The 20,307-nt window shown below is 44.6% G+C and overlaps 1 protein-coding gene across 1 annotated transcript; it reads right to left on the bottom strand.

Moving 5' to 3' along the window:
• Window positions 1-4,370: 4,370 nt before the first annotated feature.
• LOC147646439 (uncharacterized) lies at window positions 4,371-19,466 on the bottom strand. The gene is made up of 2 exons (XM_086873417.1): window positions 19,320-19,466; window positions 4,371-6,371 (listed from the first exon to the last, which is right to left on the bottom strand). The coding sequence occupies exons 1-2, from the start codon at window positions 19,464-19,466 to the stop codon at window positions 4,371-4,373; spliced, it is 2,148 nt and encodes a 715-aa protein (XP_086729543.1).
• Between the last annotated feature and the right edge of the window lie 841 nt (window positions 19,467-20,307).

Below are 20,307 nucleotides of genomic sequence, written 5' to 3'. Positions count from 1 at the left end.
GACGCCTGAAAATTCTTCATGTCTCCTCAATATCCTTCAAAATTCCATAAAACCCCACAAAATTCCAGAAGCATCACACAAAATTTAAGGAACAATCCTACAAGATTCCAGAAAAATCCCCAAAAAATTCTTCAAGTCTCCTCAAAATCCCACAAAATTCTAGAAAAATTCTCAAAATTCCAGAAAATTTCCCACAAAATTCCCTAAATCTCCTCAATATCTCACAAAATTTTACAAAATATCCCACAAAATTCCACAAATTTCTCACAAAATTCCAGTAAAATCTGATGAAATTGTTAGCGTTCCGGAACACACATAATCATGAATGATTATATGCAGGTGCTTTATTAAGAGATCTGGGTGTCAGGGGTACACATTACCCTAATCTGACCCGACTTGGTTTTGAGTTGAACATGTTTTTCTACTCTATCGTTATAAAACTTACATATTAATTATTAAACTAACATCGTTCTATTGTATACATTGATGTTACCCAAGCATAGATTTCTCATGATCCCCCTCAGACCCCTTGTCGGAGAAGGGAGACGCAGACACCAGGTGGTCGTCAAGCAAATCTCGTTTATTGATCATTACACTCGTGTTTAAATACATGATTTAATTAGCTCATACATATTGCAAAAGTATAGCTCATCATTGGTTATTCTGCTATCTATGTTACTGCGGTACATAGCTATGTGCTTCTGCATTCTTGCAGTTACCAGATCGTCCCTGGTTCTTCTTTCTCGTTCTGTTTACCACATTCTTGTTCTCCTCCCCATATCTCAAGGGCAATCCGTCCTTGAGACTGCCTCTGCACTAGTGGTGTTTTATCTCTAGCAAGTTTGTACAGTCATGGCCTTTCTCACCTAACCATTCTGCCACAAAAGTCTCCACACTTCCCCCGTTTTCTTTTTGGATTACGAGGTTAGCGTGTTTTTCTAACAAGGCCGTAGTTAATGCAATTAAGCGGTTCTGAATGCATTGTAAAATACATGGTCCAAAAAGCAAAATTATAACAACAAGCAAAACTGGTCCAGCCAACATCATAAGTTCATTTTTCACCCATCCTCTCATACCCCAGGAGTCTAACCATTCACCTACTGGGGCTGACTCAAGGAGGTTACTGGCCATTGGCTGTATCAATCCAGGGCTTCACCCATCTAGCTGGAATCCACAGTGTTCCTGAGGGGGTGGAAACACAAACATAACCTCTGCCCCAATACAAGACTTCCGCAGGACCGTTCCATAGTCCTGTTTTCGGGTCTCTTTATCGAACGACAGCTTTTAGACTCTGTCTCTCCTTCTGTCCTTCCCTTTCTGCATGCTTAACTGCTGGTGGTTCACTTTCATCCCCAAAAACACATAAATGATTTAGAACAAAAAGAGTCCTGGCTAATTTTTCCTGCGGATCTGTTACTTGCTCCTGCTTTCTTAGATACTGTTTCAAGGTTCCATTTGCTCTTTCAACTATGGCTTGCCCCGTGGGTGAGTGAGGAATTCCTGTAACATGTTTGATTCCCCACAATCTCATAAATCGACTGACCTTCTGACTAATATATGCAGGTCCATTATCAGTCTTTATTTCTCTTGGCAGTCCCATTACTGCGAGACAGCTGGTTAAATGCCTAATCACCTGATTTGCCTTTTCCCCCGATTGAGCTGTGGCCCAGATATATTTGCTATATGTATCTATGGTGACATGCACATACTTCATTCTGCCAAATTCAGAAATGTGCGTGATATCCATCTGCTAAATGTCATTACTCTTCAACCTTCTAGGGTTTACACCACAACCCAACCCTGTACCACTATTGTGATGACTGCAAACTGGACAAGCTCTTACTATAGCTTTTGCTTCTTGGATTGCTATTCTATATTCTCACACCAGTCCTTTTGCATTCTGGTGGAATCGAGCATGCGACTCCTTGGCTTCTGTTATTTTGTCATCAACTACATTCATTACTAATCTATCTGCCCTTGCATTTCCTTCTCCTAATCCTACATCCCACTTGTGGCTTCGAATGTGAATAACACAAAAGGGTTCTGTTCTAGCCCTCACAGCCCGTTTTAGTTGCAACAACAATTCATATAGTCTTTTGTTCTGGACTTCCTTGACTGCTGCATCTTCTATTCTTTGTCCTACCCCTGCTACATAGTAAGAATCTGTGACTACATTTAAAGGCCCTTGTAGTTTTCTTAATGCCCACACAACGGCAAGAAGTTCTAATGTTTGCAGACTGTCTTCTGGAGCCGCTTCAATCAGGTGATGTTTCCATTGGGACCCTTCCTTCCAGGTTATGGCTGCTTTCTTTGACTTTTTCCCGGCATCTGTGAAGACCGTAACGGCTTCTGGTATAGGCTGGTCTGACCGCAATGGTTTTGCAACCCAGTCCCAATCTTTTAACCATAGGAAATGTCGTGGTATTAAAGGTCCTGTACAAACAGATGCTCCTGATCCCAGCAATGCTGTCTGTAACTCCTCCGAATTATGCAGGTACCAGTCTAGGTCTTCGTTTTTTATAGGTATGTAAATTGTTGTAGGTTCAGTTCCAGTAATTTCTATTATCCTGGTACGGCCTTTACATAACAGGGTGGCCATCTGTTCAATTTTTGTACTTATTGTCCTTTTTGCTTGTAGTGGTGGAGATAGTCATTCCAGGACCCTCATTTCCCCCGCTTTTTTCTGCAATTGTGTAAGAGCGCCGAGAAGATGTTCTGAGGTGTTCCATATAGTAAGGTCAATGGGCAAGTCAATATCGCGACGGGAAACAAAACCTACTTCTATACACTGCAGAATATCTTTGATTGCTTTGTTCTGTTGAGGGGAAATCGTGACAGGCGAACTGGGATCTGTTCCCTTCAACAGTGGGCGAAGGCAGTTTAGTAAGGTGTTTGGGATGCCAACTATGGGTTTCAACCATTGAAGATCACCAAGTAGGCGTTGCGCATCATTTAAAGTGACAATTTTTGTTGAGAGCTGCAGTTTTTGTGGACGCACAATTTGATTGGTAATAGTCCATCCCAGGTACTTCCAAGGTGCGGTCTGTTGTATTTTTTCTTGAGCAACCACAAGAGATGCTTTTGCCAATGTAGTTTGGATCTCTCTCAATTGATCAGAAGTGAATTGGGGCTTTTGAGCAAAAAGAATATCATCCATGTAATGATAAATTATGGTCTCAGGCCACTTTTGCCTCAAAGGCTGTAGGGCTGCATCGACATATAGTTGACACAAGGTAGGGGAGTTACGCATGCCCTGAGGCAATACTGTCCATTCAAATCGCTTATCAGGTTCCCCTCTGTTAATTGCAGGCAAGGTAAAGGCAAATCGCTTTGTATCTTGTGGGTGGAGGGCGATAGTGAAAAAACAGTCCTTTAAATCGATGATCAGAAGGGCCCAATGTTGTGGGAGCATAGCTGGATTCGGAAGACCTGGTTGCAATGCTCCCATAGCTTCCATTTGATCATTTACTGCTCTCAAGTCATGCAAAAGACGATACTTTCCAGATTTCTTCTTAATCACAAATATAGGAGTATTCCATGGGCTAGTAGACAATTTTAGATGACCTTGTTGAAATTGTTCTCTGACTAGTTGATGTGCTTGCAACAAACTTTCCCTTTTTAGAGGCCATTGCTTAACCACCACTGGTTTGTCGGTTGTCCAGGTAAGTGGAATAGGGAAAGTCCAAGCAATGGCAATTACTCCAAAGGGTGCTCATTAGATAGAACAACTCCAAGCTGGACTAAAATGTCCCTTCCTATTAAACACTGTACTGTTGGAGGTAAAGGGACAACCGACAACACAGCCACTAATGTTTGCCCATCTATGATCACTTGTATAGGGGGTGTTCTTTTAGCTAGCGTGTATCCCCCGACTCCGGTCACTGTATCCATGGTTTGTCTGGATGGCCAACTGCTAGGCCAATACTCCGGAGATACTATGCTGGTGTCTGCTCCCGTGTCCAACAAGCCCCAAAGTTCTACTGATTGTTCAGCATATTTCAATGTTATTTTCTTTTTTGGTCTGCTGTTTAAGTCCATTGTGAGCATGGCTATCCCTGATGATCCAAATCCTTGATTATTCCGAGGGCCTTGCATCAATGTTTGAATGCCTTTGGTTGTTTGTGGCAGTGGTATAAATTGGGCAATGCGTTGACCGGCTTCAACAGTAATTGGAGGGTAGAGCGTATATGCCATAATTTGTATCTCTCCGGTATAGTCCGCATCTATGACTCCAGGTAAAACAAATAGGCCCATCACAGAAATCGAGGAGCGCCCCAATAAAAGTCCTCCATATACTTGTCCCCTAATCTTTATTGGGCCGTAAACTCCCGTAGGAATTCGAACAGGGTGTGTTGTCATCAGCGTTGTTTTTATTGCTGCTGCCAAGTCAAGTCCCAAGCTCCCGGCAGTGGCTGGTTGTAGACACGAGGTGGCGCTGACGTCGCGGCAGCAACTTGTGTCTGGGCGCGGCCGCCATTTGTGCTCCGCCGTGAGTTTCCCGAACGTCGGCGGCAGGCAGAAGAGTTGTGCGTATTGCTTTGACAATTTTGGCACCAGACCCCAGTCGCACGGCATTGTCGCCTCATGTGCCCTCCTCCTCCACAGCGGTAGCATTTCATGGAAGGGGGCTTCTGGGTCGCCACCGCGGTTGCCGCTGCTGGAGCGCGGAGCGGAGCAAGAGCAGCTAACACTTGTGTCTGTGTACTTTCTGCCTGTTTCTGTAACCCCTCTCCTAATGCTTTAATGGCATTCACTAGGAATGCTTGTTGCCCTGTTGGTTGTAATGCCATTCTTTCTAAGGCTTCCTCAATCGTCCAATTAGCCCCCAGGGTCGACAGAACTCTTTTAGTAGTCTCGTTACTATTCTGCAAGGCACACTGTTTAAGCAAAGCCCCTCGCATATACTCAGGGACCCCTGCTCGTTCTATAGCGGTAGCAGCCTTATCAACAAAGTCTCCAAAAGACTCCTCTCTCCCTTGTTTGATTCCCATATACATGGGAATTCCTGAGCTATCTTTCACCTGACTGATAGCAACTCTAACCAGACGCATAGCTTCCCTAACTTTGTCTGGTCCGGAAATCATCTGAGCCTCGGTTCTTCTATAATTCCCTAATCCCATCATCTCTTCCACTGTAATTCCCTGTAACGGATCACCGGGTCCTCTTTGAACTCCAACCGACTCTTGAACTAAAGCTTGCCAATGTGCGTTAAACAGCAGCTGCTGATGTTGAGTAAACATCAGTTTCACAATGCTTCTACAGTCATTGACAGTTAGCAAATGCGTATCAAATATGTAGTCTATCATTTGTTTAGCTGGTTCACTCTTAAATCCAAATTGACTCACTGTCTGTCGCAGCTGAGCTAACAACTTCCAATCAAGAGGTGTATAGGTCCCTAACTGAACAGCTTGTCCTTGTTGGTTTACCCCCGGGGTGTAAACTACAGGCAGAGCCCACGTCCTCGCCGCCTCCACGGTGACTTCATCCCCACTCTCTAGCCCATGCTTAGCCAATGCGTTCCATGCTTCTCTCCTCTGTCTAGCCATTTCCTCCCACAGGTCACTCTCTGCCCCAGGGACAGGATCTGGCTCTGGCGGAGATTGTGAACTACGCATTCCAGGCTTAACAGATTGGGCTGAAGGGTCCTTAATATCAGAGGTGGCTACGACAGGCACTTCAACGTCCTCTGTGGACTCATTGAGAGGGGGCGCCGAGGGCCAAGCACAATCATCTGTGCCCAAACTGCTAGAAGCAGGTATAATTACTTGAGAGACACTTGGCGCTAAAGGTTCATGATCTCCATACCGTGCATTCCTTTTATAGGCTTCTACTGCTTGCTGAGCCGCTCTTTTTTCTGCCTGATGTTTCAATAGAGTATTATGCACAACTCGCCAAATTTTTCCTAACTTTTTTGCTGTTTTATCTTCTTCTAAGACTGCTTCACACAACACATCTCCTAACTTACGCCACTCACTCAATTCATGTACCGTGTGCGGGTTGGAAAAACAACCCTTCGCGTGACCCCATGCTAGCAATCCCGGTACGTCTTTTCTAGGATTTATGTCTCTAACCCCCAGCTTATCTAATAACCCCAAAAATAAATCATATGCTGCTTGCCTGTCCATTTTTGTCGTCAGCGCTGTTGCACCTCTCCGGCTCCGGCAGCACGTATGGCTCAAGACCACCGATGTAGTCCTTGAGGGTGCTTTCCCTTCGTCGTTTAGCACCGACCCAGGTGCCTCGGGTCCCAACACTACTTCACCGACCGTGGCGTGTTCTCTCCCCCGCTTTCTTCTCAGCAGGGGGTCCACGTCGGGGTCGCCATTTGTCGGAGAAGGGAGACGCAGACACCAGGTGGTCGTCAAGCAAATCTCGTTTATTGATCATTACACTCGTGTTTAAATACATGATTTAATTAGCTCATACATATTGCAAAAGTATAGCTCATCATTGGTTATTCTGCTATCTATGTTACTGCGGTACATAGCTATGTGCTTCTGCATTCTTGCAGTTACCAGATCGTCCCTGGTTCTTCTTTCTCGTTCTGTTTACCACATTCTTGTTCTCCTCCCCATATCTCAAGGGCAATCCGTCCTTGAGACTGCCTCTGCACTAGTGGTGTTTTATCTCTAGCAAGTTTGTACAGTCATGGCCTTTCTCGCCTAACCATTCTGCCACAAAAGTCTCCACAACCCCTAATATTGTTCCTCATGTTCTTTAAACAATAATAATATCTAATCATATCTAACAATTGTATCATTTATTATATACTGCTAACACAGGTGCAGTTTCACCTGATCTTTAGCAAGGACAAGGCCTAACATTTCCCAGAGCCTACTTTTCCCAGGCTTGCCAAACCTAACTTTATTTCTAAGTCCCTGAATTTTCTAAGATTTTAAGACCTTTTACTATTATTCCCCCCTTTGAAAGCATTTTTACTTCACTAGAAGTGCAAATGTTTTCACTTGATACAGTCCTTTGTTTCTGAGTTTATACTTGATGTTCTTCGAATCCTTGAGTGATGTAAGTGTTGTCCGGGATGTTGTCACGAACTGGAGAACCAGAAGATGGTGGGTGTGGATCTCACATCAGTGCCTTTATTATTTTCTGGTTCCAGGACATTTTTTTCCGTATTTCTCCCTTGAAGATGCTGTCAACTAACTAAATTGCTAAGAATACAGTTAGTAAGATGATCACACTCTCAATGATAGATTTAATCCATGAACTCACATTCCACCCTAACCCTTTGAAGATTTTGCCTAACCAACTTGTAGACAAATCCTTTTGCTCTTCCTGTGCTTCGTGCTCTATTTGTTGCAATTGATTGATGTCATATTCTACATCTGCAGTCACATTTGGGGTGTGGACACAGCAATGATCAATCCATCCCTTTAAAAAACTCACACACTCCATGCTCTTTCAGGAGTAGTAAATTGTAATTGTATGTTTAATTCTTTAAATCTTTCTCAGGTCACTCTTGCTAATTTATCTACCTGACCTGTAAGTCTGTACAACATTTCTCTCTTCTGATAGTTTGCTATAGGACCGAGCAAAGACTCCAGGGCCCACCCAAATTTCACTCTACTAGAGGCTTCTTGCCAAGTGTCATCCTGATTCTGTTCCTATCCTAATCTTCCCTAGCTATGCCTGTGTCTAGTCACTGAGTTGTTTTTTAAGCAGATTTCACATTTTGACATTACTGATTTTGCCATTGTTAGCATCCGTACCGAGATTAATTTTTGTTTCATCAATTTCACCAATGCCTCTGCACCCCAATGACATTTGTTATGTTTCATTTGTAGAAATTTATTGGAGGACCACCAGTGATTCACTGCTCTTCATAGAAGTAAACGTGAACCCCGTTTATTTCTATCTTTAGCACACCTTTTATAGGGTTCTACAGGGCCTGCAGGCAGAGCAAGTTACTATTGGCTAACACACACAGGTTTACATTTTTTCTCCTGTACACAAGGATATTGTTTTGCTTTACTCTCTCTTCTGCAGGAGGGTTTCAAGGACTTTAGCCTTTAATATCACAAATTATTTCAAAGACTGGTTTGTGCAGACAGGCCTTTATTAATATATAAAATATAGCAACAATTCCCCCTTTCTCTTTTTGCACAAACCAGGCTTTGGATGTGACTCATTCTATACTCTTATGAAGCCAAGATAACACAAAACTTAGACTCTCATCCCCATTAACATTATAAGTAAAGTCCGTCCCCCTTCTAGCACAAGAGACCTCAACCATCCAGTGATGCCCCAGCTGGCGAACCAACTTCCAGTGGGGTCACTATCTTCTTTCAGGGCATGTAACCCATCCTGAAGCTGTTGTAGTTGCTCATGGATGGAAGCTGAATGATCAGTAAGATTCAAGCAGCACATGCCTTCAAACTCCTCACAACCATGTCCTTGTGCTAAGAGCAAAAAGTCAATTGCAGCTTGATTTTATAATACTGCATGACGTACACTACTCACATCAGCTGAAAGCTCACTTAACATTGTGGATGTTAAGTTCAATCCTTCTTAGTCTAACAGGCGAGCCTTTTTAGAGTTGCTAAGTTTTAATTCAGGCTTCACTTTGGCTGTTTGATGTTTTTCATTTTATCAGCTACATTCTACAATTGGTGTAAGCTTGGATGGAAACAAAGTAAGTTTCCCAAGATAACAGGGTTTTCTATGTGGATTAGCAGGAATCTCATTCCATGCTCTATCTCCACAGATTAGGAATATGGAACTAATTAATCGCTTTAGTAATTGTCCTGTGAGATTGCACCACTAATAAAGGCTTTACTCTGTGTAGTAACGAGATCAGCTATAGGGTTTTCTGCAGCCCAGTGCTGCATTACTTTGTTAGAATGACATTTTGTTGGGGGTTCAAACATTATCCATCCACCTGAGGTATTGGTGGAACCTAACAAATCTAATTCTTCTGGGGGGCCCTATGGTAACATTGAGAACTTTGGTAATTTTTGCTTGCCAGCAGGCTTCAAGTTGTCTTAATGTGAAGCCAACAGTGCAATTGCACTCTTGCAACATTGCAAATTGATTCAGTCGAGTCTCATTACTAATTAAACCTTTAAATGCTGCTTGAGGATCCCATTCAGGGTCTCCTATGAGACAGGTGTGAAAAGGATCTCCAGGTGTGGCTAGGCTCAGACACATTGACCTTTGGCCAGTTCAATGTGCCAGAGTGACCCATATGTTCTGTCACTTTTGGATGTTAGTTAGCAGACAGTTGGTCAGGACTATACACAACACAATTACCATAAGCAGTTTGTTCCATGTAAATGACACCATACTTGCAAACTCACAGCTAAACTTTAACGTTAAATGAACTTTCAAAGATGCTTACACTACCTCTTGAAGGGGGAAATGCTTATACTCTATACTAACATAACAATTACTACACAGGCTAAACTCTTAAACTATTATCTAACTACTTTTAACACACGTGCTCTGGTATATATGTAGTCTAAGTGTGGAAGCAATTTGCTGAAAGGGTAAACACACAACTACAATTTGCTTTATATACAGTTAGATGGAGTCTCTACACTTTTCTTAGATCTTCTACAGAATTTCCTTCACAAACAGACTATGATTTAACAAGATTCAGTCTTGGAACGTTCACTGCTCCCTTGATGTCAGCTGGCAGCTGATCGGTGACTGAGGGCTTTGATGTTCAGGTTGTTCTTCACATCCTTCTAAATCTTAAAACAAAGGATAACTGAAAAATTGGTAGAGACACAACATCATAATAACAACATAAAATTTCTGTTGGTAAACTGTCTGTGTAGTGTTCAGACACAACTGTGTCCTGACAGCTCCACTTCTGATCCATGTCTGGAGTACCAAGGCTGTGTGGTGACATCTCTGTTCACTGGATCTCGTGTGTTCAGAGGCAGACAGTCTGGTCAGATGGACAGGTGACCTTTTTGAACCTGCCAACAAAACACAGACACTTCTTCCTTTGAAGTTAATGAATTACACTAATCAAATGCTTTTAGGGCATCAATTTCCCCCATTTTTTTTTTTAAATAAAAACGAGATGTACTTCTGTTATACACATCAACATTAACACAAAACCATATACACAATGAATAAGAACCTATAACAGTTAAAAATCAATCAAATTATAAACATTATTAATAAGATATGTAATATAAAACTACTATTAATTACTAAAACACTGCACCAGCATCCCATAGTTAGCAAACAAACAGAAACAAAAATTCATCAGTGAAGGATTGGATAACCACCTCCGGAAATGATTCTCCAAACTCAATTCAAAATTGATCCAGCTGTCATATTAATAGGGTCAAATTGCTGAGTCAAAAAGTGACTCAAATACTGATTTTGTACAGAAAACATCTGGATCTGCTGGCAAACATTCTGTCCAGGTAAAGTCAAGGCTTGGCCAGGGCCTGGCTTTAAACTGGAAAGATGCCTCTTAACTCATTTCTAAAACAAGGTTCTCAATAGTAGCAGCTAGGAGATGCTCACAGCACAGCAAACTGTTAAAATGCATTTGTACAAAGCAAATGATCAGAAGCCTCAGGTACCAGACCAATTAAACCATGCAGCAGTTGGTTTAATCTGAAGCCTCTCCCATGGCAGCTGTGCCTCAGCAATGGTACATCTTCTTAAAATTCTGGAAACACTGAAAAATAAGAATGCTATAACAAACAAAAACTGCAGAGATTGCAACAACCAATAGAACTCCTGATGAAGTGAAGGGTGTCACAGACTGCATTCCCTTCTATCCACAAGCAGGTGTTCATCAGTGTTCTGTCACAGCTGTTTCAGTTGTGGCTGTCTTCATCTCTCTAGGAAAATAACTATACTTTGCAGTTTAGACAAGTGTCTCCAATAAAATATAAAGAATTTAAATTAAACAATATTTAAACCTAACAATAATGATTTATGACAAAAGGAAGTAACAAACTTAACCTTAAAAGAATATCTAAGTTAGAAAACTAAACTTAAAAACATTCAAGCCTAAATATAATAAAACTTGACTATTCTTAATTCTATTAACACTTAATCTATATTAAATAAAAACATAACTTAATCTTATTCTGTTACTACAAAGAGGCAACTAAAGGTTTGATATATACCTTTTAAACACAATATAACAGTAACATGGATTCACTATAAAGATTATAAAAACGTAACAAATCCATCACAATACTATGTCATCTAGCTTTGAGAATAACTTGCAATAACTGCAAATGGTACTAAAAATACTTATTCATAATAGGAATTTGCCTTGCTTAAATTGGTTAGGATTTTAAAGTGCAGTATTTCTAGAGAAAAACCACAACAACACAGGATTTGGCAAGTTGCCATTCAGCTTTTGTAGCACTTTTCAGAAACATTAAGTCTAATTCTTAAACTAAAATCTAAAATCCAAATTGGTATATATGCAGTTATATGTGTTTTATATAACAAAAGGACTCACATTGAAATTACCTTATTAAAATTTTGGAAAAAACAAGCAAATGGGTAATATATACTTTAACCTTACTTTGTCTTGTACAGTAAAGTTCTCTTAACTAATTATTTTTTTTTTAAACCATAAATATCTTTTGTAGATAACATCAATTGGAAGGTTTTCTTAGTAGCTGTAAATTATACCATATTTTAACCTTAGGTTTTAAAACTAATTATTGCAAGGTAACTTCTGTTAATATTCACCTTAAACACCTTTTTTTTTGAAAAGGGGCCTTTTTAAACTTTCAAAGAATCACAATAATTTCTCCAGGAAAACTCTAAAAAACTGCAACTGCATAAATTCATTATTACTTAAAACACAAAATTAACTCTAAAAGGGTATATAAAAACATTTAAAAACCCATGAACCATGACTTTTTAACAAACTGGGTACTATCCCAGTGCTTTTTCTTAGAGGGGGGGTGGGTGGACTGCCCGCCCTGCTGCTGCTCTCTGCTGCTGTTATCTTTCTTCACATTCTCCACATACTCTCGCAGGAAAAAACCCCAAAAACCTCACAAAGTTAACTTTAACACATACAGTTGTTTCTCTCAATCTCTCTTGTTCACTGATAGAGGAAAAAAGAGGCACAATTTTCACAAAAGCAGGCGATGTTACATGAAAAGTCTCTCATGGCCAGGTGCTAACAGCGGCGATCATTGCAGCTTATCAGCTTTGAATTACAGTGATGAAGTTTGAATTAGATACCATATAGTTTGTGATTTTTGGCTATTTTGTCTCTTTTTGAAGCTGTCTGAGCCACCTGTTTCTGCTCAGCTGTTTCTGTAATTGTTCAGCATGGCCTTGGAACTTTTTCTGCACTGCTTCTGTCCCAGGGGTGCCCCCGCTCTCTGCGCACACCTCAGTGCTCCCCCATGTCCCCCTGGCTCGGGTGGAAACCAATCTAAATTTGGATTCTTTTCTTCTAGGGTAGTAAACTTGGAACTTAAATATGATTGTAGTGTTAAGAATGACTCCAAAAGTGAAGCAAATAGTTCAGGATATATCACATCCTGCCGTAACTGAACAGATTCTGTTGTTTCAGTGTTTGCTCTGGAATTTCTTTCTCATTATTTCCTTCCCTCTGACTCTCCCTCCCTCTTTCCATGGGCAGCATAGATAGGAGTGTTTGCCCAGCAGTGGGAGGCAAAGGTGTGAGCATACCCATAAGCAAGAAGTCCAGGAAGCTCCTTGAGCAAATCAAAACCCTTAAGCTGTGGCTTTTCTAAAAAGCAGGTAAATAAATCATGTGCTGCTTGCCTTTCCATCTTACCGTCAGCGCTGTTGCAGCCCTACAAGGTTTGGCAGCACGTTACGGCCAGGACTCTCCTCTGAGGTCGCCTGGGGCGCGGCACCGTTGCTTTTCACCGTCCTTGCTGCGGAGGACCCGTCCCCTGTCGCCGACTCCCATGGCCTTCGCTTTTTAATGTCCCAAAGGTCCCAAAGGTCCCAAGGGTTTCATTTGTTCGGGCGCCATTTGATGAGTTCGGCGGGAGACAAGCAGCACTCAATATGAATGATCAGTAAGTCTCATTTATTGGCAACTCCAAACTCCTTATGTAACATCAATAATTTGTTGCTAGAGGTCAGGGATTACCGGAGCCGCGGAAGACTGGCCTCATGCTTTCATGGTCAGCAAGTCTCAGTTTATTGAAATCTTATGCACAACTTATAATGCTTTTAATTAGCTCATACATATTGCAAAAACTCAGCTCATTATTGGTCTGCTACTATTGACGCATATTGCTCTTTGTGGTTGGCCTTGCAGTTACCAGTTCTTAATCTTCAGCTTGCAGTTCTGCATATTTTGGCAGTTTCGACATCTTGTTATCTATGTAACTCTCTCTTCAGGGGCATACTGACCCTGAGGTCTCATACTTTAACTAACCTTACAGTATCATGTCCTTTTTCTCTTAGCCATTCTTCTGTCAGGCTCTCAACAATAATTAGGCTTCTACATAGTGCAAAAGCAAGCTCATTATTGGATATTTTGTTTAAGGACAACTCCACCTAGTTCCACATTCTTGTGGTCATTCGTCTGTGCTGAATCCACATTCTTCTGATCACAGTGTCCTGTTCTCAATTCACAGTTATCACTAAGGTCTTTCTGACATTGCAACATCTCATACCAACTACACTCTACTGTTGTTTAATTCTTTCTCAGCTAATTGCTGCATGGGAACACGACCTTTGTTAGCTAGCCACTCTTTCACACTGTTGAGCTTCGGGAGCCTCCCGGGAAGCACCAGCCATGAAGATTCCAGTGGGCTTAGCTGCTACCTGCAGGGGTACTGGGTGTGGCCCGTTGTGACTCAGCGGTGCTAAGAGACCCCTGTGACATCAGAGAGCCCCACCACGACTCAGGGTGTGTAAGCGGCGCAGAACCCTGAGGTGCCCAGTCCCGTGAGAGCCACTCTTGCAGAAGGAAGCAGCTCCCGAGATCCATTCGTGCTTCAGGATCTCGGAGATGGAGGAGAACAAGGCAAAACCCAAATGCTCCCAGCCACCCAGCCCCCTGCCCAGCTGGGGGCAAGACCAGGCCCTCAGCGGGCACTTGGTGGGGGCAGTGGGTGGCTCAGCCTGGCCACAGTCAGGCACTGAGGAGAAGGAGGGGCCCTTGGTCATCACGGAAGAGAAGAACCCTGACGTGGATGACGAGCCTTCCCAGTGGGGAGACCTTCGGGCCCAAGAGCCTCGCCTCTACGGAGCAGGGAGTCACCAAGAGTTGCACCAGGGGAAGGTGGCTGTGAGAGTGCCCTGGGGAGATGTGGCACAGCAACACCTCTACCAGTGGCAACAAAGGGTGACAGTCAAGGAGCTGCCCCAAGGGGAGAAGGAGGTGAGTGCCCTAAAGCTGTCCCAGCAAGGGGAAGGAAGTGCGAACAGCCAGGAGAACCAGACACGTTCTCCTGCCCCCAGTGAGGAGATGCCATCAGCAGGGGTACAGAGCTCAGGCCCTGCCCCTCACAGCACCTGCTGCTCCCCCAGCCTGCCGGGAGCCCAGAGCCCCAGTGAGCAGCAGGCTGTCGCTGAGGGGAGGTCACTCCTAGCAGAGGAAGGGAGTGAGGAGGGGACCCCAGCTGAGTATGATGAAGACTGGGAACAATACACCCAGAGTGAGTCTTCCCAGGAGTGCCAAGCAGAGCCAGAGCTGTCCCAGGAAGAGGTCAGCAGCTGCCAGGACTGGTACGACTCGGAAGAGTGCAGCGAACTGGGCCATGGAGACTTCCTGGACGGGGACTCCAGCAGCCTAGACGATTCCACCGAGGAAGACAACAGCAGCACACAGGACAGCTATGAATATGTGAGCATCCTCAGCTTTGGGATCACCCCCCTGCCACAGGAGGAGGACAGCTTGGACAAAGTCAGCGTCCTCGAGCTGTGTGAAGCAGAAAGCAGGGCCCAAAGCCTGGCAGCTCTTGCGGCAGACGGGCTGCCAGTGCCTGTCCCTCGGGAGGCCTGGCTTGAGGTCCAGGCACCGGAGTCACTCCGTGCCTCACTTTCCTCCCTGCACGGCCAAGCCTCCATGGCCCAGCAGGGGCCTGAGGCAGGGCCTCAGAGCCTGGGGCCTGCCCTGCACAGCCTCGAGGTCCCTGAGGCCCTCAGGCAGCAGCCGTCTCCCTCCAGCAAACGGCCCGGCTTCCTCAGGCGGGCACGGCGGGCGCTGCGGGCGCTGTTCCGCTGGCCCTGCTGGGCACCACAGCCACAGGAGTAGCGCCGGTGCCAGGCTTACAGATGGCAGCTGGCCCAGGGCCCCAGGGAGCCACACCTTGCCCTGGACATGGCCCTGCAGCCTCAGCTGCCATGGCTACTGTGGACTGTGCCAGGGGCATCTCCCCAACACCCAGAGTCACCGCTGTGGCCAACCCCAAACAGCAGCCATGGGGCACATTGGTGCCAGGGCGCTCAGCAGTGAATCCCAGAGTCATCAAGGTGGGAAGAGACCCCGACAGTCACCCAGTGCCACTGGCCTCCTGGCAGCACCGCCATCACCGCAAAACCACATCCCCAAGGGCCACAACTCTTCGACACTCCAGAGACAGCCACTCCACCACCTCCCCGGGCAACTTCTTCTAATGCCTCACGCCTCTGTCAGAGAAAAACTGCTTCTGATATTGAGTCTGAACTTCCCCTGGTGGCATCACGGGACATTTCCTCTCATGAAAGGATCCCACGCCAGTCCTTTGGGATTATATCCATGAAGAATGGGCACAGACCAGAGGTGCTGCTCCACTGACGTGACTGCAGAACTTTGGCTCGTACCATTCTTCCAAAAAAATCAATGTTGAGTTTAGGAAATAGTAGTAGTTAGGAATAAGAATAGGAATAGGAATACGAAGATGAATAGGAATAAGAAGATGAAGATAGTCATTAATATAAGAAGAATAGGAATTACAGTAAGCATAAGTGAATAAGATTAATTAGAATAAGAAGAATAGGATGAAGAAGAAATAGTAGTAGTAAATAGGAATAAAAATTAGGAATAAGAAGAATAAGAGTAAGACGAAGAAGAAAAAATAGTAGTAGCAATTAAGAAGGGAAAGAAGAAGAAGAAGAAGGGAAAGAAGAGACGATTTAGATGAAGAAATAGTAAATAGGAAGAAGAAGAAGAAGAAGATCATCAAATTAAAATACACATCTGGGATCCCAGAATGCAGGGAAGGACTTTAAAAAGCACCTACTTCCACCTGATCGTCTTCTGAGCACTCTCTGCCTCTGAGACCTCCTCCCTATTTCTATGTCCCTGGCACCCATTTCTTTCTCAATAAAACCCACGTTCAATAAAATCTGCTTGTTGTCCTCCTATGGTCTCATTTGCACCTTCACTGGGGCAGAGGCACCTCTCCTTCATGGCATCCTAACCCTGGGTGGAACCATGGGCAGGGTCCCTTCCAGTCATAAACACTCCAGGATTCTGTCAGGACTCCCTTCCCTTCTTCCCTCCGCTTCCAGCTGGAGAATGTGCAGCAAAGCAACCTTTGCTGTCTGCTCTGGGAGCCCACCCAGCTGCTGGACCCTGCCCAGCTCCCTTGGGAGGCACAGCAGGAGCAGCACCCTGGCAGCCTCGGGAATTGCCCTCTGGGGTCCATGGCACACACTGCAATGGGCTGGCATTCCAGCTTCCAGCAAGGAAAAGATGTTCCTGCCCTTCAAGGCAAAGTTCTCAAAGGGCAGAGACCCAAGTGGAGCAAGATCTTACAATGACATTCCACTGCCAGCCTCCATAACTTCATCCAGGGCTGCTTTACCTCCTGGATTGGGGAAAAACAAAAATCAGGAGAGGGCCTTTGGCTGGGAACTGCCACAGGAAAAGAGGGACACTGGGAGGGAAAAAGAGTAGACAAAGGAAGGCAGGAGAGAAAGGAGGACACAAATGGCAACCAGCTGAGAAGGTGGCACTCTGAAAACCAAACCGGAACTTACGGAAAAAGAATGGGGCAGAAATGAAGGATTCTGAAACTTTATTTACTATGCTTCTCTGGGCAACCTGTGCCAGGACCTCACCACCCTCACAGGGAAGATTTTCTACATTAAACATGAATTTCCTCTCTTTCACTCTGAGCCACACAAACTCGTTTGTGGTAATTCTCATAAACTGCTCAGCTCTTTGTTCCAGTGCACCCAGCAAGCAACAGGCAGGACAGTTCCACCAGCATGGAAACCCAACTCACAGCTGAGGGACTCAGAAAATCTAAACACCAGCAGAACACCAAAAGGGCACATTTATCATTTTTGCTACAATACACAGCACTGAAAGTGATAGCTAATGACAGCCTCCTAGTCACCCCAATCCTTTCTCCATTTTAAACTTTCTCTGAAATAACCAAAATAACTCTTCAAATTCCTTCATCTTTATCAATCACAGAGCTTTTCAGAGCAGACTCAGGAAGAGAGCACATTAGCATGTTGTTATTCAGACATGGCTTGTTGTCCGTCTTCCCCTGCTAAATGACAGCAGTAGATACTGGGAATAACCAGGTATCCTGAGGAATTTTTCCTGCAGCAAGTTATTCTCCTATCATGGTCCATCTGTAATTTTATGACTTATTAAAAGACCAATATAAATACAGTACAGTGCCTTGCAATTACTCCCCCATATATTTATAAACCTCAAAGTCTTCCAGGTCCTAAAAACAGGAAAAACCCTGTGTCACTCTTTCAGGAGATTAACGTAGTTAGGGACTGGACACATCCTCTGTAGGACTAACTAGAAAAACAGCTGAAGCTCCAGCAGATCCTTAATAAACTTTTCAGGAATAAAATTGTGTTATTTCAGTGTGCTGATTTTTTATTAATCTTGTTATTATCTTTTTATTTCTTTTCTCTTTCTGACTTTTCAAAAGCTGATGTTGCACAAAAAAGTGAGCTGCGGAAACCTGAAGCAAGCTGGGCAATTAGGGCTGAACTGCTCCATCTGCTTCACAGAGAATTTTTATTTGACCCCAGGAATGCTGGTTACTAAAGCAGACTAAACAATTTTGATTCATTTCAGCATGTGAGGACTGGGGTGTGCAGCTTCAGGCCAGGCTGGCAGGGTTGAACAGGAATTCCCAAACAGCACTGGAGTCATGGTCCCCTCAGCATACCCTGCTCCACCCAGCCCCAGCCTGCTGGGAATCAGGCTCAGACGTAAAAGCATGAATTCTGAATATCTCAGGATTGCTGTGTCGCTGCCCGCTCGGCCCTTCACGCCCCGGCTAGCTTGTGCCAAGCGTCAGCGGCAGGAGTGGGGAACCAGGTGAGCACTGTGTGGCTCGACCTGGAACCTCTAGAGCTCCTTTGGGCTCGGGCTCTATAGTATGCAGGGCAACACGAGGTGCAGTAAAGGGAGAGAGAGTGCTCGGAGTTCTCCAATTTCCCAGGAACAAGTTTATTCCAGCAGGCGCAGGGAGAAGGCGATGAGGGACAGGGCTGGGATCTCGAGGAGAAAGTCCGAGCCGAGACCCTGGGCACCTCTGTGCGCCAGGTTTTAAAGCCCGTGGGCGGCTCATACAACAACCAATAATATGGCAGCAGGGGAGGTGTTGTGGGAAGGGGTTACAATACACAAATCCAATGGTAGGGACTTGGGGGAGGGAGGATAGCTATACAACCAATAGGGCATCGAGTAAGGGGTGATGAACAAGGAAGGAACCAGAACAAAATGTGTGGTGTACATAGACTGATAGGGCTTGGGGGTAGGACCAAAGTGATGGATGGGGAACAATCTGGAAAGAGGGGAGAGGTTTACAATGACAGGCAACTGGGAACAAACCATATTGGGATAGTGGGGAGTAACTGGGGCAAACCAACTCTAAACTCAACGAAGGTGAACAAACATACTTAATGAAGGTAAACTAACAGGCGGCAACATCTCCCCCTTTCTTTTTTAGAAAGAGGAGGTTGCATCGGCAGGAGGTGCAGAGGGTTCAACAAACCAGTCTTGGGGTACGGGAGAAGGAGGAGGTGAAGAGGGAGGAGAAGGAGCGCTAACAAAATTGACTTGAGGGGAGGGGGATACAAGATGTAAAACTGATTGAACTAAACATCTTAAAACTGCAAACGCTATTAAAACAATGAAAACGACGAAAACAATCCATAAAACAGTCTTTAAAATGGACGAGAGCCATCCGGAGACCCCCCATCCCGAAAAAAGACTGGTGACCCAGTCATTAGTCTCTTGGCGTATTTGGTGGATCATGCCCTTCATTTCTGTGATGGTTTTCTTGATGTCTGTGCTCCTGGTGGTCAGATTCATGCAGCAAAGTCCCTCAAATTCTTTACAATCATGATTATGGAGGAGCAGTAGGAAATCAATAGCAGCGCGATTTTGTAGCGTTGCTCGCCTGGTTATCTCCTCGTCTTCGAGGAGGTCGCTCAGCGCGGTTGACGTTAAATTGGCTTGTTTGACCACCCAACACTCTAATTGGCCTAATTCTCCGAGGGCTTGTGCCGCGGCCAACCATGGCAGAAATACTGACACAGCAACCCATTTTGGTTTATTCCAATGAAAAATTTCAGAGTCTCAATCAGGGTCAAGATCTTCGAGACTGCACTTCCTAATGACCGAATTATTCTTTTGTTCCCAATTTTCAATTTGAGATGTATTGGGGGCAAACAAAGACAACCGGCCTAAAGTGCACGGCCCTCCGAGAAGGCGAGAGGGGATGCCAGCTCACGCTCGGTCCCCACAAACTAAAAATATGCCCTTAGGCAGCTTAAGAGGATAGGAACTGAGGGTTGAGGGCATCTTAACATGGGCAATGTTCTTGCACCAGGAGGCTGCTTGAAACTGTTAGTTGTCTTTTATTAAATTAGAATAAAGAGTAGGATCTGAGGGGTAGTAACGGAAATGGATACAATAGGGTGCGGGGGAGGAGTTTAACAAATCAAATTCCTGGGGCTCAGCGGTTGCCCGTTCCAAGAAGGCCAGCCAGTCTCTCCACAGTAGGAGGGGGTTCTGGACAGGCCTCTTTATCTTGTAAGTGGGTGCAGAGCGGGCCACTCGCTGAGCTGGCCTCCCTTTATTAGCTTCTTTGAACAAACCCAACAGGGAATCCGGGTACTCATCAGGCTTTAACGGGATCCCCACCAGGCAAGTGGTCATCGGATTTCCCGCTGCTCCTGTGGATAAGCATAGCTCATCCCGTTGGAGGGACTTTGCCAACATGACCCAAACATTTTGTTTGGGTTGGGGCACAATCCACATGTTGATCTGGGTCACCAGCATCATCAGGAGCGCAGTGGTTGGCGCAACAATCGGGGTGGTCATCTTTCCGATGGCTCTTTCTGAAAACAAAGAAAACAGATACTTCACTGAACATAAAGGGATAT

Source organism: Cyanistes caeruleus, unplaced genomic scaffold, assembly GCF_971803275.1.
Source record: "Cyanistes caeruleus unplaced genomic scaffold, bCyaCae1.hap1.1 HAP1_SCAFFOLD_98, whole genome shotgun sequence".
Classification (NCBI taxonomy): Eukaryota; Metazoa; Chordata; class Aves; order Passeriformes; family Paridae; genus Cyanistes; species Cyanistes caeruleus.
The sequence above is the reverse complement of the archived record's forward strand: the minus strand, read 5'-3'. Positions and strand labels throughout refer to the sequence as shown.